Consider the following 23,229-nt stretch of genomic DNA (forward strand, 5'->3'; position numbering starts at 1 on the left):
TAGCTGTTAGTCTGTCCAAGGTCAAGGCAGAACTTAATTTATTGATAAGACAGAGTTAGACTCAACATTCCATGGTAATTGTCCTAGTCGTTTACTGGCCAACAAGCTATGCAGCAATGATCATTAGCTGATATAGCAACTATTGAGTCTGAAACAGGGGAATTACTATCCGAACCCAAATGAATCAAAGATTCTCATGCTTCTATAAAGAATTGTACTCCTCTGATGGGAAATCCACACCAAGCCGGTCTAAAATAATGAAGAAACTCCTATTCTCTCAACATAAGCCACCTCGCTGGGAGCCCAAATCTGTCTCAATGAACTCAAAAGGACAATGGGTAGCATAAATAAAGGCAAATCACATGAATGGGCCAGTATTCCTCCTGAGGTCTATTTAACATTTTGTAATCAATTAGGTCCACTATTGCTCAATGATTAACAAGGCCATTCACAAAGGTTGATTTGGGAGAGATGTGAATATAGTACTAATTTTGCTTTTCTATTAAAAAAAAGAAGGTAACAATGCCACCCAGTTTTCTCACTATAACCCCTTACCTTTGATAAACACAAATACATTATTTTCCTAAATGTTGTCGTCCCTTCTCGAGATTTACTTACCCAAATTGTTCCACACTGACCAAAGCGGGTTTGTTAATTTTTTTTTACTATTACATATCTTAAACGCTTTGTTAAAAACAACAGTGCCTTGGGCTGTTTTATCTCTCGATGCAGAAAAAGCTTTTGATAGACTAGAATGGGCATACAGTATCTCTGGTCTTGGAACATATGGTAATTGGCTCCAATTTCATTAATATGATTCAAATGTTATGTCAATATCACTAGAAGCAGCAGACAAGGCGATCCAATTTTGCCTTTGCCATTTTACTATCCCAGTTGCTATAACCAGCAGAATATATATTGTCACAGACTTTCTGTAGTTCAATGCTTCCCATGGCTCCCCCTTGTGACTGTTGGGATACACTTTCAAAATGTATATGGCAAGGTTAACGACTCCAGATACACTTACACCTACAAAGAGGGGAATATTTAGGACTATCCGTACCAAACTGTCAGTTGTATTTCCAGGCTCTAGCATTTTCCCCATCCTAAATCGATTTAGACATGATTCTTCTGCCCTCTGGCTGAGTATAAAGAGAAATATGGTGTCTCACATTTCCATGGCAGAGATGGTCTTGAGTCACTGATAAATTCTTTAAACAATGTAAACTATGCTTTGGTCCCATCATTGCTCGCACAATTTCTATTTGGCGCAAAATGGAAAAACAATGTAACTGGGAATCAAAATAGCATGCACATACTCCAATATTTTCATCTGGAGGTCGGCATTTTGAACCCTCCCCCAATAGTTCAAATGTGAAATTCGTATGCTTACAGATATCATGAACAGTAATGGTATGAGAACATTCCAAGATACATAAAAATTAGAGTTTCCGGGTAATGTTTATAGCATTGGTATTGGCCATATCTCACAAAGAATAATCTCACCTAAAGCCCAACACATACAAATAAACAATCCATGAAGCCCAATGCATACATACACACAACTTGAGTGAACACCTGCACTTTCCATGAGCGACTGGCCAGGTGAAAGCTATGATCTGCTGTTGATGTCACTTGTTACATCCACTTCAATCAGTGTAGATGAAGGGGAGGAGACCGTTTAAAGGATTTTTAAAACATGAGATATGGATGGTGTATGTCCGCCATTCAGAGGGTGAATGGCCAAGACAAAAGATTGAAGTGCCTTTGAATGGGGGTATGGTAGTAGAAAACCAGTCAGTATCTGGTGTGACAACCATTTTCCTCATGCAGCATGACACATCTCAGTCACATAGAGTTGATCAGGCTGTTGATTGTGGCCTGTGGAATGTTGTCCCACTCCTCTTCAATGGCTGTGCGAAGTTGATGGATATTGGTGGGAACTGGAACATGCTGTCGTACACGTTGAGCCAGAGCATCCCAAACGAGCTCAGTGGGTGATATGTCTGGTGAGTATGCAGGCCCTGGAACACAGCTCGGACACCTATGCCAGCTCCAGGAAGAGTAGCTGATGCCTTGGCAGCAGCTAATGGGGATCCATAATACATACAAATAGATTACGCATTCTCAGTATGATCCTAGTATGTTAGTCCATGTAGTCATGTATGCTTCCCATAGTCTGTTCTTGACTTGTGAAGACACCTCTGGTGGCATTTTTTATATATATATATATTTACCTTTATTTAACTAGGCAAGTCAGTTAAGAACAAATTCTTACTTTCAATGACGGCCTAGGAACAGTGGGTTAACTGCCTGTTCAAGGGCAAAACGACAGATTTGAACCTTGTCAGCTCAGGGGTTTGAACTTGCAACCTTCCAGTTACTATTCCAACGCTCTAACCACTAGGTTACCCTGCCGCATGCCAAAATTAAGGCAGTTAAACAATTTATTCATGAGATTTGACAACACACTAAATGTGTGTCCTCAGGCCCATTCTCCACCACCACATAGTGGGGCAAAAAAGTATTTAGTCAGCCACCAATTGTGCAAGTTCTTCCACTTAAAAAGATGAGAGGCCTGTAATTTTCATCATAGGTACACTTCAACTATGACAGACAAAATGAGGGGAAAAAAATCCAGAAAATCACATTGTAGGATTTTTAATGAATTTATTTGCAAATTATGGTGGAAAATATTTACTGATAGACTATGTACAGCTGCAGCGATCAGTTAGCTGCTCAGATAGCAGATGTTTGAAGTTGGTGAGGGAGATAAAAGTCTCCAACTTCAGCGATTTTTGCAATTCGTTCCAGTCACAGGCAGCAGAGAACTGGAACGAAAGGCGGCCAAATGAGGTGTTGGCTTTAGGGATGATCAGTGAGATACACCTGCTGGAGCGTGTGCTACGGGTGGGTGTTGCCATCGTGACCAGTGAACTGAGATAAGGCGGAGCTTTACCTAGCATGGACTTGTAGATGACCTAGAGCCAGTGGGTCTAGCGACGAATATGTAGCGAGGGCCAGCCGACTAGAGCATACAGGTCGCAGTGGGTGGTATAAGGTGCTTTAGTAACAAAACGGATGGCACTGTGATAAACTGCATCCAGTTTGCTGAGTAGAGTATTGGAAGCTATTTTGTAGATGACATTGCCAAAGTCGAGGATCGGTAGGATAGTCAGTTTTACTAGGGTAAGTTTGGCGGTGTGAGTGAAGGAGGCTTTGTTGCGGAATAGAAAGCCGACTCTAGATTTGATTTTAGATTGTAGATGTTTGATATGAGTCTGGAAGGAGAGTTTACAGTCTAGCCAGACACTTAGGTACTTCTAGATGTCCACATATTCTAGGTCGGGAACCATCCAGGGTGGTGATGCTAGTCGGGCGTGCGGGTGCAGGCAGCGAACGGTTGAAAAGCATGCATTTGGTTTTACTAGCGTTTAAGAGCAGAGGCCACGGAAGGAGTGTTGTATGGCATTGAAGCTTGTTTGGAGGTTAGATAGCAGTGTCCAAGGACGGGCCGGAAGTATACAGAATGGTGTTGTCTGCGTAGAGGTGGAACAAGGAATCACCCGCAGCAAGAGCAACGTGTGCCTATGTTTGCATTGCTTTACAGTCCCTGCTATTCCATAAGGTGTATTTTTTAAAGTACAGTGCCTTCGGAAAGTATTCAGACCCCTTGACTTTTTCCACATTGTTACGTTACAGCCTTATTCTAAAATGGAAAAAAATAATAAAAATGTAATCCTCAGCAATCTACACACAATAACCCATAATGACAAAGCAAAAACAGGTTTAGAAATGTTTGCTCATTTATAAATAAAAAAGTATTCAGATCCTTTGCTATGAGACTCGAAATTGAGCATCCTGCAGTGACCTTTCCAGTGATCATCCTTGAGATGTTTCTACAACTTACTTTGAATCCACCTGTGGTAAATTCAATTGATTTGATATGATTTGGAAAGGCACACACACCAGTCTATATCAGGTCCCACAGTTGACAGTGCATGTCAGAGCAAACACCAAGCCACGAGGTCGAAGGAATTGTCCGTAGCTCAGAGTCAGGATTTAAATAAATGTATTATTTTTATTTCACCTTTATTTAACTAGGTAGGCTAGTTTAGAACAAGTTCTTATTTACAATTGCGACCTGGCCAAGATAAAGCAAACTAGTGCGACACAAACAACAACAGAGTTACACATGGAATAAACAAGCATACAGTCAATAACACAATAGAAAATAAATATGTCTATATACAGTGTGTGCAAATGGCATGAGGTGGTAAGGCAAATGGTGGTAAATAGGCCATAGTACCAAAGTAATTACAATTTAGCAGATTAACACTAGAGTGATAGATGAGCAGATGATGATGTGCAAGTAGTGATACTGGTGTGCAAAAGAGCAGAAAAGCAGAAAAGTGTTGAGGCACAGATCTGGGGAAGCGTACCAAAAAATGTCTGTAGTAATTGAAAGGTCCCCAAGAACACAGTGGCCTCCATCGTTCTTAAATGGAAGAAGTTTGGAACCACCAAGACTCTTCCTAGAGCTGGCTGCCTGGCCAAATTGAGCAAATGGGGGAGAAGGGCCTTGGTCAGGGAGCAGACCAAGAACCCGATGGTCACTCTGACAGAGCTCTGTGTTCCTCTGTGGAGATGGGAAAACCTTCCAGAAGGACAACTCATCTCTGCAGGACTCCACCAATCAGGCCTTTATGGTAGAGTGGCCAGACGAAAGCCACTCCTCAGTAAAAAGGAACGACAGCCCGCTTGGAGTTTTCCAAAAGGCACCTAAAGACTCTTAGACCATGAGAAACAAGATTCTCTGGTCTGATGAAACCAAGATTGAACACTTTGGCCTGAATGCCAAGCGTCATGTCTGGAGGAAACCTGGTACTATTCCTACTGGGATTAGTCTTATGACTTGGGGGTAGAAGCTGTTTTAAAAGCCTCTTGGACCTAGACTTGGCGCTCCGGTACCGCTTGCCGTGCGGTAGGAGAGAGAATATTCCATGACTAGGGTGGTTGGAGTCTGGAAATTTTTAGGGCCTTCCTCCGACACCGCCTGGTATAGAGATCCTGGATGGCAGGAAGCTTGGCCCCAGTAGTGTACTGGGCCGTACGCACTACCTTGTGTAGCGTCTTGCGTTCGGATGCCAAGCAGTTGCTATACCATAACTCTTCACGACTGTCTTGTAAGGTAAATGTTGAGTGACTCCACTGCAGGTAATAAAAGTGTCTCTCTCATTACATCGCCAAGGGTGGCTGGTGGAAACAATCAAATGTATGTTGGCTGTCCCGTTTTCCAGGTTGTGACACACACACACCATTATTGCTGTTCCTCGAGGAGGGGAATCCCGCTATCTGCACACCCGTCATTGGTTTCTGTGTATATGGATGAGAGACAGGATTTACTCTTACAGAACAGACTAATAACACACCACATGAACACAGTCAACTAAGTGACACATTTAAACACGTATTACTTTGAGAAAAATAACTATGACTATCATTTGAAACATTCATTGGTATCATCACTGGACTGGTGAAAGCTACTATGTAGTGGAGCCCTTCATGTGTCCCTTATTAGATCAGTGAATACTGCAAATAAGGGAGGAGAGAAGGAAGGATGCATTTTAAAGACGCATTCCAGTTTAAAAAAAATATCCCATGTATAAATACAGTAACGTTCAACAAAATATATATTTTTTGTAACTAGGACTAGGTGTTGGTCTGATGGTGCCCTACGATGTCATCCGGTGATAAATGAGGTGAAAACGAGACTGGAGTGTGACTTTAAAGTATTGGAACAGGGCTAAAAACCAAGAAGTACAGGTCACACACATCCATGTGACTTACCTTTCGCTTTTTCTTCTGGGTGCTGTTTTAGGGCGTTGTTGGGGTTGTTTTTCCGCATGAACAGAAAAACTACAACACCCACCACAACACCCCCTACAACACCCCCTACAACACCCCCTACAACACATCCAATTCCAAATCCAATTTTCCATTCCAAGTCCTCTGCTTCCTCATGAAACATTTTGTCTGAAACATGAAACCATCATTAGACATCAGTACCTACAGTGTGATAGATTACTTAAAAATAGTTCATAACTGTGAATTACCTGTATGTTGGAATTGAACAATACAAAATGTAATAGTTAATAAATACAATTGAAAACAGCAACAGTAAATAACCCCACACAGAGATTCAGGCCATCATTCCAACCCTCAGCAAGGAGGTTTTAAAATTCCTCACAACATAGTAAATTCAGTCCTGTATCAAAAACCAACTCACCTGGAACATGAATCTGTGTCTTCCTCATGTGTTTGATCTCCAGCTGTTGAACTTGACAGGTGAACACATTGGTGGCAGTCTTCTGGACAGTGAAATAGTGTGTCACTGTGTACAAGCCCTCGGAATCCATGGGTCTCTCTGTAGGTTCATCAGCAGGGAGGATGGTTCCCTTACTGTTCAGCAACACCAACTCAGGCTTATAGACTAAACCTTCAGCCTCACACTTCAGGACCACTTCCTTGTCTTTGGTTCTCACAATGGAAAGCCATGGCCGAGGGGCTGCACCTACACAGACACAAAGACATAAAAGGATAGGATTTATCATCCTGATATTGATGGACCTTTAAAAGTATGATGTCGAAGTATATTTGATTAAATAATTGTAATTATGACATCAAATATCACTTTTTGTTGGTACAGAGGTTGACATTTCTAATATGAATCGATTAGGTTTTGGAAACTCACCCCTGACTTTCCCTGATTGGTCTTTCAGGGGCGGTTGGGTGGGTTGGAGGGAGGATGAAGGAGTCCCGTCCTCTATACATTGTAGAGATAGAAGAACGGATTTCAGACCTCTGTACTCAATGTGCTTTGATGTCATAATAACACTTTTTGGGGCCAGGCACCTTTCTTGACATCCAATGGATCATATAACACCATTAATCAATAAATGAGAGGAAGGATTAACATGCTGATCATTCAAGTTAGCCAATCATTTTGTTGGCATTTGATCGACTGACAAAGAAATCTAAACCATGTGTTTGGTAATCAAATGACTCACCGCCGACATAGAGTTCAATGGTGGTTTTCTGGTGGCCTAACGTTGGTATGTAACATGTGTAATTTCCAGCATCAGAGAGTTTCACATTGGTCAGCTTTAGTGAGACGTTGCCGTTCTCCAGTTCTTCCCTGAACAGTGACGTCCTTCCACTGTAGGATGGATACTGGATCACATTGTCATCACTACGGTCTCGGTACAAATGCACCTCTTTTGGCTCTAGGACTGGTCTCTGCCACTCTACGGACTCTTCAACAGCACTCGTGGTAGGTCTCAGGAAACAAGGCAAGATGACATCCCCGCCAACTATGCCACGAACAGGGTCCGTTGAACCAACAACAAGAACTGTAACAGAAAAAAAGCAGATCACATTATCAGGAACATGGATGCATGCAGCCAGACAGACGAGAGCACAGCTAGACAAACAAGTAGACAGCCAGACAAGCAGACAGGCGAGCGCATATAGAGAGGTGACCACCAGAGAGAATTATATTGGGTGAATTAAAGATAGAATAAGATCTTAAGCACTTACAAATTCGTAACATATTGTACGAATTGAAATTCACAATTGTGCACAATTTTTCAGGGACCCGTTGTGGCTCATGAGTTCTACTTTCAGAACTACCGTTAATGGCTAAAAAGTATACAAACCCTCTGGAACACATCTTTAACTAGTTATCAATTCCATGTTGTTTTTTTACTTATGAGATGTTTATTGTGTAATGTGTATAAACATTACATTTTTGTTCAAATATTTTATCATTTATTGTAAACAAATTGATACAGCACAAAGACCAGAGCGAGAGAGGGGAGAGAAAAAGAGAGACCCTGACCCAGCCTGCCAGCTACCCTCAGCCTGCCAGCTACCTTCAGCCCCAGGCTCCAGCTACACCCAGTCCACTAGCTATCCTAAGCCTCAGCCTGCTAGCTACCCTCAGCCCAAGGGTACCAGCTACACCTAGCCCCAGCCTGCCCTGCCAGTTACCCAGAGCCTGCCAGCTGCACCCAGCTTCTGCCTGCCAGCTATACCCAGCCCCATCTACCCTCAGCAAGAGTCCCCCAGACATTATCAAGCCCAAAGCCTTGAGCCCCATCCTGCCACCAGAAGTACAACTCCCCCAGTGGTCATGTGCCACGCCCCCAAAGTGTCCCCCTTCCAGTGGTCAGTGTCTCATGCCCCCAAAGCGCTCCCGCTCCAATGACCAGCGTGTCATGCCCACTGAAAACTCCCCCTCCAGTGGCCTTCGCCCCCCCCTAAGCTCACCCTTGAACCAAAGCACCCCCAGAGCCAAACCGGCCATCCCGGATGGCACTGATAGACTACATCCAGTTTGCTGAGTAGAGTGTTGAAGGCTATTTTGTGAAGGAGGCTTTTTTTTTAAAGGAGGAGTTTGTTTGCGAAATAGGAAGCCGAGTCTAGATTTAATTTTGGATTGGAGATGCTTAATGTGAGTCTGGAAGGAGAGATTACAGTCTAACCAGACACCTAGGTATTTGCAGTTGTCCACATATTCTAAGTCAGAACCGTCCAGACTAGAGTAGTGATGCTGGTCGGGCGTGAGGGTACGGGCAGCAATCGGTTGAAGAGCATGCATTTAGTTTTAATGGCATTTAAAAGCAGTTGGAGGCCACGGAAGGAGTGTTGTATGGCATTGAAGCTCGTTTGGAGGTTTGTTAACACAGTGTCCAAAGAAGGGCCAGATGTATACAGAATGTTGTTGTATGCGTAGAGGTGGATCAGAGAATCACCAGCAGCAAGAGCGGCATCATTGATATATACAGAGAAAAGAGTCGGCCCAAGAATTGAACCCTTTGGTACCCCCATAGAGACTGCCAGAGGTCCAGACAACAGGCCGTCCGATTTGACACACTGAACACTATCTGAGAAGTAGTTGGTGAATCAGGCGAGGCAGTCATTTGAAAAACCAAGGCTATGAGTCTGCCGATAAGAATGCGGTAATTGACAGAGTCAAAAGCCTTGGCCAGGTCGATGAAGACGGCTGCACAGTACTGTCTTTTATCGATGGCGGTTATGATATCGTTTAGGACCTTGAGCGTGGCTGAGGTGCACCCATGACCACCTCGGAAACCAGATTGCATAGTGGAGAAAGTACGGTGGGATTCGAAATGGTCGGTGATCTGTTTTAACTTGGCTTTCGGGATGACCGCAGCAGCTTTCCAATCTTTGGGGACCTCAGACGATACGAAAGAGGTTGAACAGGCTAGTAATAGGGGTTGCAAAAATTTCGGTGGATAATGTTAGAAAGAGAGGGTCCAGATTTTGCAGCTCTTTCAGATCATCAGCTATCTGGATTTGGGTGAAGGAGAAGCAGCGGGGGGGCTTGCAAAGCTGTCGGTAGGGGTAGCCAGGTGGAAAGCATGGCCAGCCATAGAAAAATGCTTATTGAAATTATTGGTGGTGACAGTGTTTCCTAGCCTCAGTGCAGTGGGCAGCTGGGAGGAGGCGCTCTTATTATCCATGGACTTTAGTGTCCCACCACTTTTTGGAATTAGTGCTACCGGATGCAAATTCTTCACCACTGTAACCCAATCATTCTCACTTTCTGTACAATTAGCTTCACCCGACTCACTAAGCAGTTTCAAACAAAACCTAAATTTCCGCTATCTTCGGTCCTCTCCAGCTCTCTAGACATCCAGCAATTGCGTTCTTGCCATAGCTCACTCTGGACGTGTACTTGCCCCCGCCCCCTCACTCTTCCTCTCTGCTTATACTATGTTGAAACCAATGAAGTACATCCTGGACTTCCGTTTCTTTGTATTGGCTATTGAGAGACTCGGCCATATCGGCACTCCCTAGTATGCGCAGTCCTCTATGTTGGAATGAATGGACATTTTACAGTATTTCAAAAACATACATGTCAAGGACAAAATTACATGTATTTAAGTTTTAAATACATGATGTGCATGATTCAAGAAGGCACTGAGCTCCGTCGGGTCTTTAAAAACAAATGTTGGGTAGGGAAGCGAAACTAATCGTGATAGTGAGGAGAGATGTCTGTGGGGAAACGGCTTTTTTTCACTCTGTCCAATTTATCACCTTTCACCTCTAAAATGTAAATAAAACACTATGAAGAGTTTATATAATGTGTCATTACGTACCTATTTGAAGGTTTGTGTCGAATTTGATTCAGGTTTATAGGGCGGTGCTAAAGTGATCTTCAGAAGTAAACAGTGGCTTTTGAGAGTCATGATCGCTTGCAGTGATGACACAACAAATGACTAGGTATTCCCCCTTTACCGTCCATTTCTCCCAGCTGGCATGAGAGGAATATTGACTTTGTTCTTGATATTTTCAACGAGGGTAATATTGTCACATATGAACAATTTATAACATTGAAAGAGTTTTCAATACCTTTCAGAGAGTTTATTTCTGTGATCAAAGCCGTTCCCAGTGGTCTAACTGCACTAAATGAAAACTCATCTTAGCTTTGGTAATGATCACAAAGTTTATCCAGAACTCAGATTGGAAGGCGTGGGCTTACTCGAGAGATCTTGTTGTAATAAATATATAAGACAAATTCTTAATTCACAAAACAAACTTACACCGTGAGGAAAGTTTTTCTGGAACATGCTTATTCCTGACATTGTCTGGAAAAATGCATGGTTAAGGCCTTACAAATACGTTATACCAAACAAAGTTAAGGAAGTGCACTTTTACATTTTACATAAGATATATCCATGTAATTGTATAATATCCAAATTTGTTTACAGTCCGTGTATCAACATTATCTGTAGAGAAAATCCTCAAAGCACATTCCACGCTAGAACTTTCCAAACCCTCGTTTTATACGAGGAGCCGTTTCCGGTGTGTTGTCCAACATTACCAACAGGGAGGTTGTTAAATGTTGTTAAATATGGTTTGAATTCTTAAAAATTACTAAATTACAGAATTTAAAAGTTCTGCGCTTGTGAGATTTTTTTTTTTTTAAACGAGTTTCAACCAATGTTGTGTAAAAACCCTGTATGACTAACCCCTTTTTATTATTATTTTTATTTCACCTTTATTTAACCAGGTAGGCTAGTTGAGAACAAGTTCTCATTTACAACTGCGACCTGGCCAAGATAAAGCATAGCAGTGTGAACAGACAACACAGAGTTACATTTTTTTCTCACAAGCGCAGAACTTTTAAATTCTGTAATTTAGTAAAACATTTTTACAGATAATGTTGATACACGGACTGTGAACTAGCCTTAAGGGCGCTCATGCAAATTGTGACCCCATTTATTTACTTGTTTGAACGTTCTCCGGCTGTAATGTCAGACGGTACTGTGGTGTTTGACAATGAATACGAAAGGTTTCAGACCTACCCGGATGATCCGCACTGGAGACAGCCGACTGGAGTTCCAGGAACAGACAAGACCACCCATCTGTTGAAAAGGTGTCCGACCACTCCTCGCATACGATAATCCTTCATTTTCTTTAACATAGGCAGCGCAACACAACCAACTGAAGTGTATGCGTTTCCAACAAGAATATGTTCCAAAAAAGTAGTAAATAACAAATAAGGCATACAAAGTAGCATGAACAATTCCCCCAACTAACTGCGAACTTTCTGAATCGCCGTGTCCTCAGCCAGCCCAACCACTCACTGGACCCATCTTTTCGATTTTTAATTCGATTATACCTTCCGGTAACCTGCCTCACCCAATGTGATACGGAATCGCTATTTTTAATTTTAGAACACATTCAAGAACCTCCAGTAACTAGCTACAAGCTATTTAGTGTTTGTTAGCCACTGCTAGCGGCTTTTACCTTCTGCACAGCCAGCCAGTTTTTTTTAGCCTGGACAATACTCGCCAGTCTACCAGTATCGAACTGTCTCTCCACAACAACGCCGTAATCCCTGGACCACTACAGCTAGTTTGCACCCAGTACCGAAGCTATCCCTGAGGCCTACTTCCCGGCCTACTCAGCTGTTCACCCGAAACACACTCATACACGGCTAGAGCCCAAGAAATTATGCCACTGCACACGTTCTGAACGCATGTGCAGTGACGGGTACATTTCATGCGTCTGAAAGTACCACATTGTAGTACCTCCCACCTCAATTTCCGCGAGTTTGACTTCTGGCCTGTTGCGATGAATCGCTTACCCAGGGAGGGAGATGTTTCTAAATATGGATCAAATTGTTACAATTACATTTACAGAATGTGAACGCTACACCAAGGCGTTGGTGAGAAAAATGGAGGAAGAAATAAACTACTTTTCCCACATAGCATTACAACTACAAAGCTGACGCTGGTTAGCTAGCTTATTTTCATTGAAATAGCATTGCTAGTTAGCTATCAATAGTCTTCTGTCTAGCCTGTAACTAATGGTTTTTACGTTGTGGAACAGAGCAATAGTTATTTGTACTTGTTATTTGGTTGAGACGAACATTAGTTTAGAAAATAATTGTTTACTTTGTGTATATTTGTTGTGTAATTGGTTGGCTTTGCTAGTTAGCAAGCTCAGATTTGTGCTAAAGTTGGTCAATTTAGCTAATGTTTTAGGAGAACAGGCTAGCTCCCTGCAGAATCTAGACAATAGAGAATGGGGAATAAGATCTGGTTGTTGCAGTGCCCAGACGAGGTGAGAGCAAACTGCTACAGAGATAAAGGTAAGATCTCTATCTTGAGTAGCTATATTTCAAGGTTGAACCAATGCAATATGTATTTATTGGCTTGCTAATTGAGCTGCTTTTCCTGAAAATGTAAATCTGATAAAGTTAGTTCTAGTTATTGTTGTTCTTATGCAATGTCCAGGAAATGTCAAGAACTCAAGCATCTGCAGACCAGCGAGGAGGAGGAAAGCCTTTTGAACAAGAATTACTAGCTAGTTATATCAGAGACATTTATTGGCTTGCTAAATGAGCTGCTTTCCCTTTTCCAAGTAGAACCATTTTGGGTTCCATGTAGAACCCCTTCCACAGAGGGGTCTACATGGAACCCAAAAGGGTTCTACCTGGAACCAAAAAGGGTTATACTATGGGGACAGCTGAATAACCTTTTTTCCTAGGAGTGTATCTAGTTGCTGTTCTAATGCAATGTCCGTGTTACAGCCACAACATGATGATCATGTATCAAGCATTGTTATTGACTGTACTTTTGTTTATCCCATGTGTTGTTTTTTGTCGCACTGCTTTGCTTCATCTTGGCCAGGTCGCAGTTGTAAATGAGAACTTGTTCTCAACTGGCCTACCTGGTTAAATAAAGGTGAAATAAATAAAATAAATGCATCTGAAGACTAGTGAGGAGGAGAAATGCCTGCTTTGGATGAGCAAGGAAGAACAATAACAACTATCTATATCAGATAAACATGTTCAGGATAAGCAGGGAGAGAGCAAGCTAGTAGTAGTAACATTTATTATTTGAAACCTCACATGCGCATGTGTTATATTTAAGCAATAAGGCACCTCAGGGGTTTGTGGTATATGGCCAATATACCACGGCTAAGGGATGTTCTTGAATACAGTGCCTGGATACAGCCCGTAGCCGTGGTATATTGGCCAGATACCACAAACCCCCAAGGTGCCTTATTGCTATTAAAAACTGGTTACTAACATAATTACAACAGTAAACAAGTAATATTGACTCATACCTGTGGTATACGGTCTGATATACCATGGCTTGCTATCTGTCTCATGTTGTACCGATCATCAACATGAGCGAGACTGAATTCTGTCGAATTGTCAACTGGTCGGAATTCTTATTAGGAAGATGTTGCTGTTCAGAATGACATGTTTATGACTTGATGTTCACAGGAATCTACAAATGCTGTTGATCGAGCGCCACGGATGAAGGAGGAAATCCGACAGCTTCTTTCTACCACACCTTCACCAAGTCATACAATGTTTGCTTCATGATTCATTGTTACATCAGAAATAAATACAGAATTGTTTTATTTTATTCTGTTTTTTTTATGCTGGATGTGAGTAATTTATCAGGTCTGTAGTATAATGTATTGTTTTGAAACGTTATTAAATATCTATCTTCAGTCAAAACTCACTTTGTTTGCTAAAATAATGTTTGTTTTGTACTGTTTCTTTTTACATACTGAAACAGTCATTAGTTTTGAGCTAGACTATGATCGGGGAAATCTGTACTATGCTTTTTTAAATGTTGATGAATGAAATCAGCACGGTTTTTTAATAGTTTGTTGCTACTGTCTAGCGAGGAAGTGGGCAATATGGAATACATTGGAGGAGGAAGGGAGAATGAATAAGAAATAACTTGGACAATGTCAGAATAAGTAGGTCAATGTACAGCCTATCAATGACAAAGGAAACAGTGCAGAGGTATCCTTAAGATAACATTAGATATTTGGATGGCTAGCCAGCTATTCTCAAAACATTGGATTACCAGTTTGAGCGGTGACATCTGTTTGCAGCACATTTTCACATGGACGCTATATACACTGAACAAAAATATAAATGCATCATGTTATGTGTTGGTCTCATGTTTTATGATCCGAAATAAAAGATGTCAGACATTTTCCATATGCACAAAAAGCTTATTTCTCTCAAATGTTGCATTTTTGTCCTTCCTCCACTGCCTCGGTAACAGTTTATAAATTCATTTTTAGAAAACATTTTAATCCAGCCTTTGTGGTTTGGAAAGTATAGTGACTATTATTGCTTTCATTTATTTATCAAACAAAGGGGATTTTGGAAAAGTAGGTACTTTTTTTTCACGTGGACTTACGAGCTTGATACTTCAGACAAGGGGAAACTATGGATAGCTAATTAAAATAAGAAAATAGTTTTATGAATTATGAAGCCTTTGTGACGTTAGCTACCAAATAAATTGTTTTCGGCAATTATCCAAAATGTCAATTTCTTACCCAATACGCAGTGCTGCAAACTTAGCGACTTAGTCGCTATATTTAGCGAGTATTCAGACCCCCAGACATATTTTCAAAAAAGCGACTAGCGACAAATCTATAGACTTTTTCTGGTGTTATTGGAGACTGACGTGAAAGCACTCGCGTCCCAAAGCACTCACCGGCAGCCCAGTCCTCGCATTGCAGTCAGAGCAGGAGATGTTCACCCCTCCGCGCCCAGACTGCAAATGAATCGCGCATGCGGGAAACCGCCGCTGGCTGATCCCGCCCTGATTTTATTTTGTTTATTTTTTTATTAACCTGAATTAGGGCCAGACTAGTTACCATAATTTTCTCACATTGCCATTGACAGTTTTTTCTATTGTATCTTTTTGGTCCATTTAGATTGTATACAGAAAAATGTAATGGTTAAAAATGTTCATGTTTTAGGCTCCTAAATGGACCATGAGGTTAAAAACCAAACCAAATTAAGAAAAAAAGAAAAAAATCTAAGAAAAAACGAAGTAGCTCCGCCAGTGTCTCTTTTGGGTCACTTTTGCCGGTCCCAAGCCCGGATAAAAGGAGGAGGGTTGGAATTGTGACATAAAAATATGGGGTCCATAAAGTGCTGAAGGAGGAGTATGGCCTCAAATATCTGGTTCTTATTCGCTGTGTTTTTACTCTCTGCAGCTTGCTCATTTGTAGTTCTAAACATATTTAGGGTATGTCTCTCCCATGACGTTATTCCTCTCTCCTACAGCGTCCATCACAATTACATGACCAATAATGCAAAATTAGGTGATGACGTCATTAAGCGACTTTTAGGGCAGCCAATAGCTACTTTCCTTACTGAGGAGTTGGCAACACAGCCAAAGATCCAAACGGGAAGTTAAGGGAACTCCCTTCCCCCACCTTTTCCTTGGTCTTATACAGGTGTCTTCCCTTACTCTCCCTGTTCCACAACTCTAGGCACTTATTTTGAACCACTGTTCTTATTAATCTCTTGGCTTCTGCTTTACTGATGGCCAATTCCATCTCAACATTAGGATGTTTAAGAGCCTGCTTGGCAATAATATCAACTTCCTCATTCCCCTCTACTCCAACATGAGCTGGTACCCAGAGGAACGTCACAAATACCCCCATCTTTTTCACCCTATACAAACACTGTAAAACCTCATACAATACATCCTTTCTGCTCTGAGACACACATGAATTTAAGCTCATCAGACTACCCTGTCTGGCCTCACCTCCTCCACAGCCAATAGTATGGCCAACAACTCCATTGTGTTAACAGATAAATTATCAATTTATATTTTTGTCACTGCCACCTTAAACTCAGGAACACTAAAAGCTGCTCCTGTCCTCCCTGTTTTAGGGTCCTTAGATCCATCTGTGAATATATTCAGGAAAGCGTAGTATTGTGTTCTTAAAAGTTCACTTACAACTTTAAAATACAGTGAAATGCTTACTTACAAGCCCTTAACCAACAATGAAAATGTAAGAAAAATAAATTAAGTAAAAAATATAAAATAAAAGTAACAAATAATTCAACAGCAGCAGTAAAATGACAATAGCGAGGCTATATACAGGGGGTACTGGTACAGAGTCAATGTGTGGGGGCACCAGTTAGTCAAGGTTATTTAGGTAATATGTACATGTAGAGTTAAAGTGATTATACATAGATAATAAAAAGAGAGTAGCAGCAGCAGAAAAGAGGGGTCTGGGTAGCCCTTTGATTAGATGTTCAGGAGTCTTATGGCTTGGGGATAGAAGCCGTTAAGAAGCATTTTGGACCTAGACTTGGCACTCTGGTAACGTCTGCGTGCCGTAGCAGAGAGAACAGTCTATGACTAGGGTGGCGGGAGTCTTTGACAATTTTTAAGGCCTTCCTCTGACACCGCCTGGTATAGAGGTCCTGGATGGCAGGAAGCTTGGCCACAGAGATGTACTGGGCCGTACGCACTACCCTCTGTAGTGCCTTGCGGTCGGAGGCCGAGCAGTTGCCATACCAGGCAGTGATGCAACCGATGGTGCAGCTGTATAATCTTTTGAGGATCTGAGGACCCATGCCAAATCTTTTCAGTCTCCTGAGCAGGAATAGGCTTTGTTGTGCCCTCTTCACGACTTTCTTAGTGTGTATGGACCATGGTAGTTTGTTGGTGATGTGGACACCAAGGAACTTAAAGCTCTCAACCTGCTCTACTACAGCCCCGTCAATGAGAATGGGGGCGTGCTCGGTCCTCCTTTTCCTGTAGTCCACAACCATCTAATTTGTCTTGATCACGTTGTCCTGGCACCACACGGCCAGGTCTCTGACCTCCTCCCTATAGGCTGTCTCATCGTTGTCGGTAATCAGGCCTACCACTGTCGTGTCATCGGCAAACTTGATGATGGTGTTGGAGTTGTGCCTGGCCATGCAGTCATGAGTGAACAGGGAGTACACCATTCTACCTGCCCCCGACTCCATTCCTGACAAGCAATGCGTCACATTCAATATTTTCTTTCTTTTGACAACTACTTTGTTAATATGCTCTGTGTCACATCTGCTCCCGCTCTTTCCTCCCCCTGGTGCTTGAGGGCGCCAGATTGCCTTGCTTCACGCACACTTGCCTTCCCTCGTCACTCGCATCAGCGTTATTGGACTCACCTGGACTCACTTATCTCCTGTTTATTTCCTCCCCTATATTTGTCAGTTCCCCAGCTCTGTTCCCCGCAGCTGCATTTGTATTGTTTTTGTCTTTGTATTTGTTTCTGGCACTGTTCCTGTCTCGTCTATGTCAGTAGTTTATTAAATGTTTACTTCCCCGTAACTGCTTCGTCTCTCCAGCATCATTCTGCGTGACACCCTGCCCAAGTAATTCAAGTGTCAAACCAGACCCCCAGCCCTAAGCCCTACCTTAGGGACCATTGCTTTACTTCACTAATACGAAAATCCCTAGTTTGTTTAAATATATTATTTCAAGGTTATTTTGAGAAGTATTACACTACATTTAAGAGTTAACTATTTTATTGTATTTCTTTTCTAAATTGTGTTGATGTTATCAACGGGAGCCATGCTTATACTCCTCAGTTTGCGCAAAGCGTGATGAGGATAGGTTGCGTAGCACCCCGTATTATCGACATATTCAACAGCGTTTAAGAAATATATTACCTTCAACAGTGTTATCTTGTGATCAAGCCATCAATGTTTTTTGATGATTGGTGTCGTAAAAATGTTAGCTAACGGGTTAGCACTTTGCATGTTTGACATTTCAATGTAAATACTACTACCATCCGCTTTTTCATAAGCGGCGAATTATGGGCATACGATCCCCAGTTATTGGCCTTACTATTTTGTTCAATTACAAGACATATCTGTTTAATTTTGTTCAAGAAAGAGACCCCAACCTCGTATCCGAAGTGTTTACTAGATAGTTGACTAGTTGTCTAGCCTTCCAGTAAAAAAAAAATACTTGTTGTTTTGTTTTGACTCCTGTGTTATGTCCAGGGCCAGCTTGTTTTACAATTGTTTTAACGATCCATCTTTCCTACAACGGCCGAAGATGTAGCTAGCAAGAACTTGAACAACTGTTATACAGTTAGCATATCTTTTGAGTTCGCAAATTCACTCTGGCTATCTTTATTACCAACAAAGACGAGACAGCCTACAGGGAGGAGGTGAGGGCCCTCGGAGTGTGGTGTCAGGAAAATAACCTCTCACTCAATGTCAGTAAAACAAAAGAGATGATTGTGGACTCCAGGAAACAGCAGAGGGAGCACCCCCCTATCCACATCAATGGGACAGAAGTGGAGAACGTGGAATGTTTTAAGTTCCTTGGTGTACATATCACCGACAAACTGAAATGGTCTACGCACACATACAGTGTGGTGAAGAAGGCGCAACAACGCCTCTTCAACCACAGGAGGCTGAAAAAATGTGGCTTGTCACCGAAAACCCTCACTAACTTTTACAGGTGCACAATTGATAGCATCCTGTCGGGCTGTATCACCGCCTGGTACGGCAACTGCACCGCCCACATCCGCAGGGCTCTCCAGAGAGTGATGCTGTCTACACAACACATCACCGGGGGCAAACTACCTGCCCTCCAGGACACCTACTACACCCGATATCACAGGAAGGCAAAAAGATCATCAAGGGCAATAACCACCCACGCCACTATCTGCTCACCCCGCTTCCATCCAGAAGGCGAGGTGAGGACAAGTGCATCAAAGCTGGGACAGAGAGATTGAAAAACAGCTTCTATCTCTTTTTTTTTGTTGAATTTTTACCCCTTTTTCTCCCCAATTTCGTGGTATCCAATTGTTGTAGTAGCTACTATCTTGTCTCATCGCTACAACTCTCGTACGGGCTCGGGAGAGACGAAGGTTGAATGTCATGCGTCCTCCGATACACAACCCAATCAGCCGCACTGCTTCTTAACACAGCGCGCATCCAACCCGGAAGCCAGCTGCACCAATGTGTCGGAGGCTACACCGTGCACCCGGCAACCTTGGTTAGCGCGCACTGCGCCCGGCCCACCACAGGAGTCGCTGGTGCGCGATGAGACAAGGACATCCCTACCGACCAAGCCCTCTCTAACCCGGACGACGCTAGGCCAATTGTGCGTCGCCCCACGGACATCATTGAAAATAAGAATTTGTTCTTAACTGACTTGCCTAGTTAAATAAAGGTAAAATAAATAAAAAAAATAAAAAAATGCAACTGCTGTGTCAGATTTCAAAAAAGCTTTACGGAAAAAGCAAACCATACAATAATCTGAGTCGGCACTCAGAGCCCAATCAAGACACAAATATATCCACCATATTGTGCAGTCAACATATCAGAAATAACATTATAAACATTCACTTACCTTTGATGATCTTCATCAGAATGCACTCCCAGGAATCCCAGTTTAACAATAAATGTTTTTTTTGTTCGATAATGTCCATCATTTATGTCCAAATTCCTCCTTGTTGTTCTAGCGTTCAGTACACTTTCCAAACTCACGAGGCGTTGGGTAAATCCAGTTGAAAGTATGGACGAAAAATTAAAAAAGTAATATTACAGTCCGTAAAAACATGACAAACTAAGTATTGAATCAATCTTTAGGATGTTTTTAACATAATTCTTTAATAATAGCCGGAGAATTCCTTTGTCTTCAGAAAAGCAAATGGAACGGGAGCGAACTCTCATGTGAACCCGCATGGTCAGCTCGTGGCTGCTGGCAGACCTCTGACTCATTCCCCTCTCATTCGCCTCCACTTCACTGTAGAAGCATCAGACAAGGTTCGAAAGACTGTTGATATCTAGTGGAAGCCTTAGGAAGTGCAACATGACCAATATCCCACTGTATCTTCAATAGGAGCTGAGTTGAAAATCGACCAACCTCAGATTTCCCAATTCCTGGTTGGATTTTTTCTCAGGTTTTTGCCTGCCATATATGAGTTCTGTTATACTCACAGACATCATTCAATCAGTTTTAGAAACTTCAGAGTGTTTTCTATCAAAATATACTAATAATATGCATATTTGAGCTTTTATGGCTTTGTAGCAGGCCGTTTACTCTGGGCATGCTTTTCATCCAGACGTGAAAATACTGCCCCCTACCCCAAAGAAGTTAAGCACCAGCTGTCAGAGCAGCTCACAGATCACTGCACCCTGTACATAGCCCATCTGTAAATAATCCATCCAACTACCTCATTCCCATACTGTATTTATTTATTTATCTTGCTCCTTTGCACCCCAGTATCTCTACTTGCACATTCATCTTCTGCACATCTACCATTCTAGTGTTTAATTGCTATATTGTAATTACTTTGCCACCATGGCCTATTTATTGCCTTAGCTCCCATATCCTACCTCATTCGCACAAGATGGATTTGGTTCTCAGAGCAGATGAGATCAGCACAGACGTGTTTGGAGAGATGGGGCTACTGAACTGTGAACCCGGTCAAAGATTGAGCTTTGGCCCGAGGCAGTCCCCTATTCTCTTACTTCGCCACACGGAATTTATTTTCCACTCCTTCCAAAAGCGGAGGAAGAACTGGACAGAATGGAAAGAAGTGGCATCATCGAAGGAGTAACTGAGCCTATGGTTGAGGTGATGAAGAAAAATAGCAAAGTGAGAACATGCGTAGACTTAAAAAGACCCCATGAAGCAGTGAAACCGGAGAGATTAATCTTCCCCACCTTGGAGGATATAGCACCAAAGCTATCCGAGGGCGAGAGTCTTCTCCACACTCAATGGGTCTATCGGTTTTTGTCAGATACCGCTTGAACCCAGCTGCAGAAAACTGACGACTTTCATCACTCCTGTGGGGAGAATCTGCTTCAAGCTCCTTCCTTTTGGAGTAACCAGTGCACCAGAGATCTTTCAGAGGGAGATCAGCAAGCTCCTGAGAGGACACAAGGGCACAGTCGTTGTGATGGATGACATACTGGTATACGGTGCAAACAAGGGAGAACACGACAGGAATCTGAGCGAAGTGCTACAGACCATCAAAGAGTCAGGACTAAAGCTGAACGAAGACAAGTGTCACTTTGGGAAGTTGGAGATCCAGTTCTTTGGTCATGTGATTGGAGTGGATGGGATAAAGCCCGGATGACAGCAAAGTCACGGTTAAATGTTTTGATTGCACTTCAACTCACGTTGGTTGAGCGCCCTCCACTTCTTTTAATTATCAATATTTATTACAGACACTGTAGTAAACAGGCAACCTACTCTATTTCAATGAGACCACACATACAAGGCGCATTTGAACTCTCACGCCCAACTCGGAGAGGTAGGCTACTGAAGTTGAGGCAGCTAGTGTGTGAATAATGCGGAAAAATATGTGCTTTTAATACAATAGGTAGGCTAACACATACAAAGCAGAATGAGGACTGTTTCAAAATAATATGTGGGACAACAAAAATATTTTCATCCAAAAGTCGTCTGTGTGACCGACTACAGCATGAATAATGCCGTTTGCCGATGGTCTCTGTTGGGACCCAGAGGCATCCCGCAGGAATGCAGCCCTTTAGTGCTCATCATGTTTTAGCAGGATCAGATGATGACAGGGGTTCCAGCAGGGTCAGACAGCCAGGGAAGAGCAGTTTAAGGAGCTCAGGTGAATTTTTATAAAGCTCAGTGAATTATATAAAGTTCCATCTTGAATTGATGGGTAGACACCTAGTGGTGTGGGGGCTGTGCTTTGGCAAAGTGGGTGGGGTTATATCCTGCCTGTTTGGCCCTGTCCGGGGGCAACAGTGTCTCCTGACCCCTCCTGTCTCAGCCTCCAGTATTTATGCTGCAGTAGTTTATGTGTCGGGGGGCTAGGGTCAGTCTGTTATATTTGGAGTATTTCTCCTGTCTTATCCGGTGTCCTGTGTGAATTAAAGTATGCTCTCTCTTTCTTTCTTTCTCTCTCTCGGAGGACCTGAGCCCTATGACCATGCCTCAGGACTACCTGTCATGATGACTCCTTGCTGTCCCCAGTCCACCTGGCTGTGCTGCTGCTCCAGTTTAAACTGTTCTGCCTGCAGCTATGGAACACTGACCTGTTCACCGGACGTGCTACCTGTCCCAGGCCTGCTGTTTTCAACTCTCTAGAGACAGCAGGAGCGGTAGAGATACTCTCAATGATCGGCTATGAAAAGCCAACTGACATTTACTCCTGAGGTGCTGACCTGTTACACCCTCGACAACTACTGTGATTATTATTATTTGACCATGCTGGTCATTTATGAACATTTGAACTTCTTGGCCATGTTCTGTTATAATCTCCACCCGGCACAGCCAGAAGAGGACTGGCCACCCCTCAAAGCCTGGTTCCTCTCTCGGTTTCTTCCTAGGTTCTGGCCTTTCTAGGGAGTTTTTCCTAGCCACCGTGCTTCTACACCTGCATTGCTTGCTGTTTGGGGTTTTAGGCTGGCTTTCTGTACAGCACTTTGAGATATCAGCTGTCCTTCCAGAAGGACAACCATCTCTGCAATCTCTTCAGCCCTCCACCAATCAGGCCTTTGTGGTAGATAGGCCAGACGGAAGCCACTCCTCAGTAAAAGGCACATGCCAGCCCGCTTGGAGTTTGCCAAAAGGCACCTAAAGACCATGAGAAACATGATTCTCTGGTCTGATGGTGGCAGCATCAGGCCGTAGGGATGTTTTCCAGCGGCAGGGACTGGGAGACTTGTCAGGATCAAGGGAAAGATGAACGGACCAAAGTGCAGAGAGTTCCTTGATTATAACCTGCTCCAGAGCGCTCAGGACCACAGACTGGGGCGAAGGTTCACCTTCCAACAGGACAACGACCCGAAGCACACAGCCAAGACAAACCAGGAGAGGCTTCTGGGACAAGTCTCTGAATGCCCTTGAGGGCCCT

General features: G+C 42.8%; 1 protein-coding gene and 1 long non-coding RNA gene across 3 annotated transcripts; one reads left to right on the forward strand and one right to left on the reverse strand.

Annotated features, from left to right (window-relative positions):
- Positions 1 to 5,062: 5,062 nt before the first annotated feature.
- On the reverse strand, positions 5,063 to 11,763 carry LOC110531172 (butyrophilin-like protein 8). Of its 2 annotated transcripts, XM_036987980.1 has the most exons (6): positions 11,393 to 11,763; positions 7,071 to 7,412; positions 6,755 to 6,826; positions 6,290 to 6,574; positions 5,851 to 6,036; positions 5,063 to 5,376 (listed from the first exon to the last, which is right to left on the reverse strand). In XM_036987980.1, exons 1-6 carry the CDS (start codon positions 11,454 to 11,456, stop codon positions 5,321 to 5,323), a joined length of 1,005 nt encoding a protein of 334 aa, XP_036843875.1. In that variant the 5' UTR covers positions 11,457 to 11,763; the 3' UTR covers positions 5,063 to 5,320. The 2 variants fall into 2 exon arrangements, with proteins under 2 accessions (XP_036843875.1, XP_036843876.1); XM_036987981.1 differs by lacking the exon at positions 6,755 to 6,826.
- A 227-nt stretch (positions 11,764 to 11,990) lies between these two features.
- Positions 11,991 to 14,576, forward strand: LOC110532069. Its single transcript, XR_002474801.2, has 2 exons — positions 11,991 to 12,688; positions 13,832 to 14,576. It is a non-coding gene; the product is annotated as an uncharacterized LOC110532069 (long non-coding RNA).
- The last annotated feature ends 8,653 nt before the right edge of the window (positions 14,577 to 23,229 follow it).

The sequence above is a fragment of the Oncorhynchus mykiss genome, chromosome 9 (genome assembly GCF_013265735.2).
Source record: "Oncorhynchus mykiss isolate Arlee chromosome 9, USDA_OmykA_1.1, whole genome shotgun sequence".
NCBI lineage: Eukaryota > Metazoa > Chordata > Actinopteri > Salmoniformes > Salmonidae > Oncorhynchus > Oncorhynchus mykiss.

Excerpts from the sequence above, each read along its gene's own strand:
- LOC110531172 (XM_036987980.1), bottom strand. The coding sequence starts at position 11,456 with ATGGGTGGTCTTGTCTGTTCCTGGAACTCCAGTCGGCTGTCTCCAGTG. Across the intron at positions 6,827-7,070 it reads CATTGAACTCTATGTCGGCG|AGGACGGGACTCCTTCATCC; the intron begins GTGAGTCATTTG and ends TACAATGTATAG. Across the intron at positions 6,037-6,289 it reads GACACAGATTCATGTTCCAG|ACAAAATGTTTCATGAGGAA; the intron begins GTGAGTTGGTTT and ends TTCATGTTTCAG.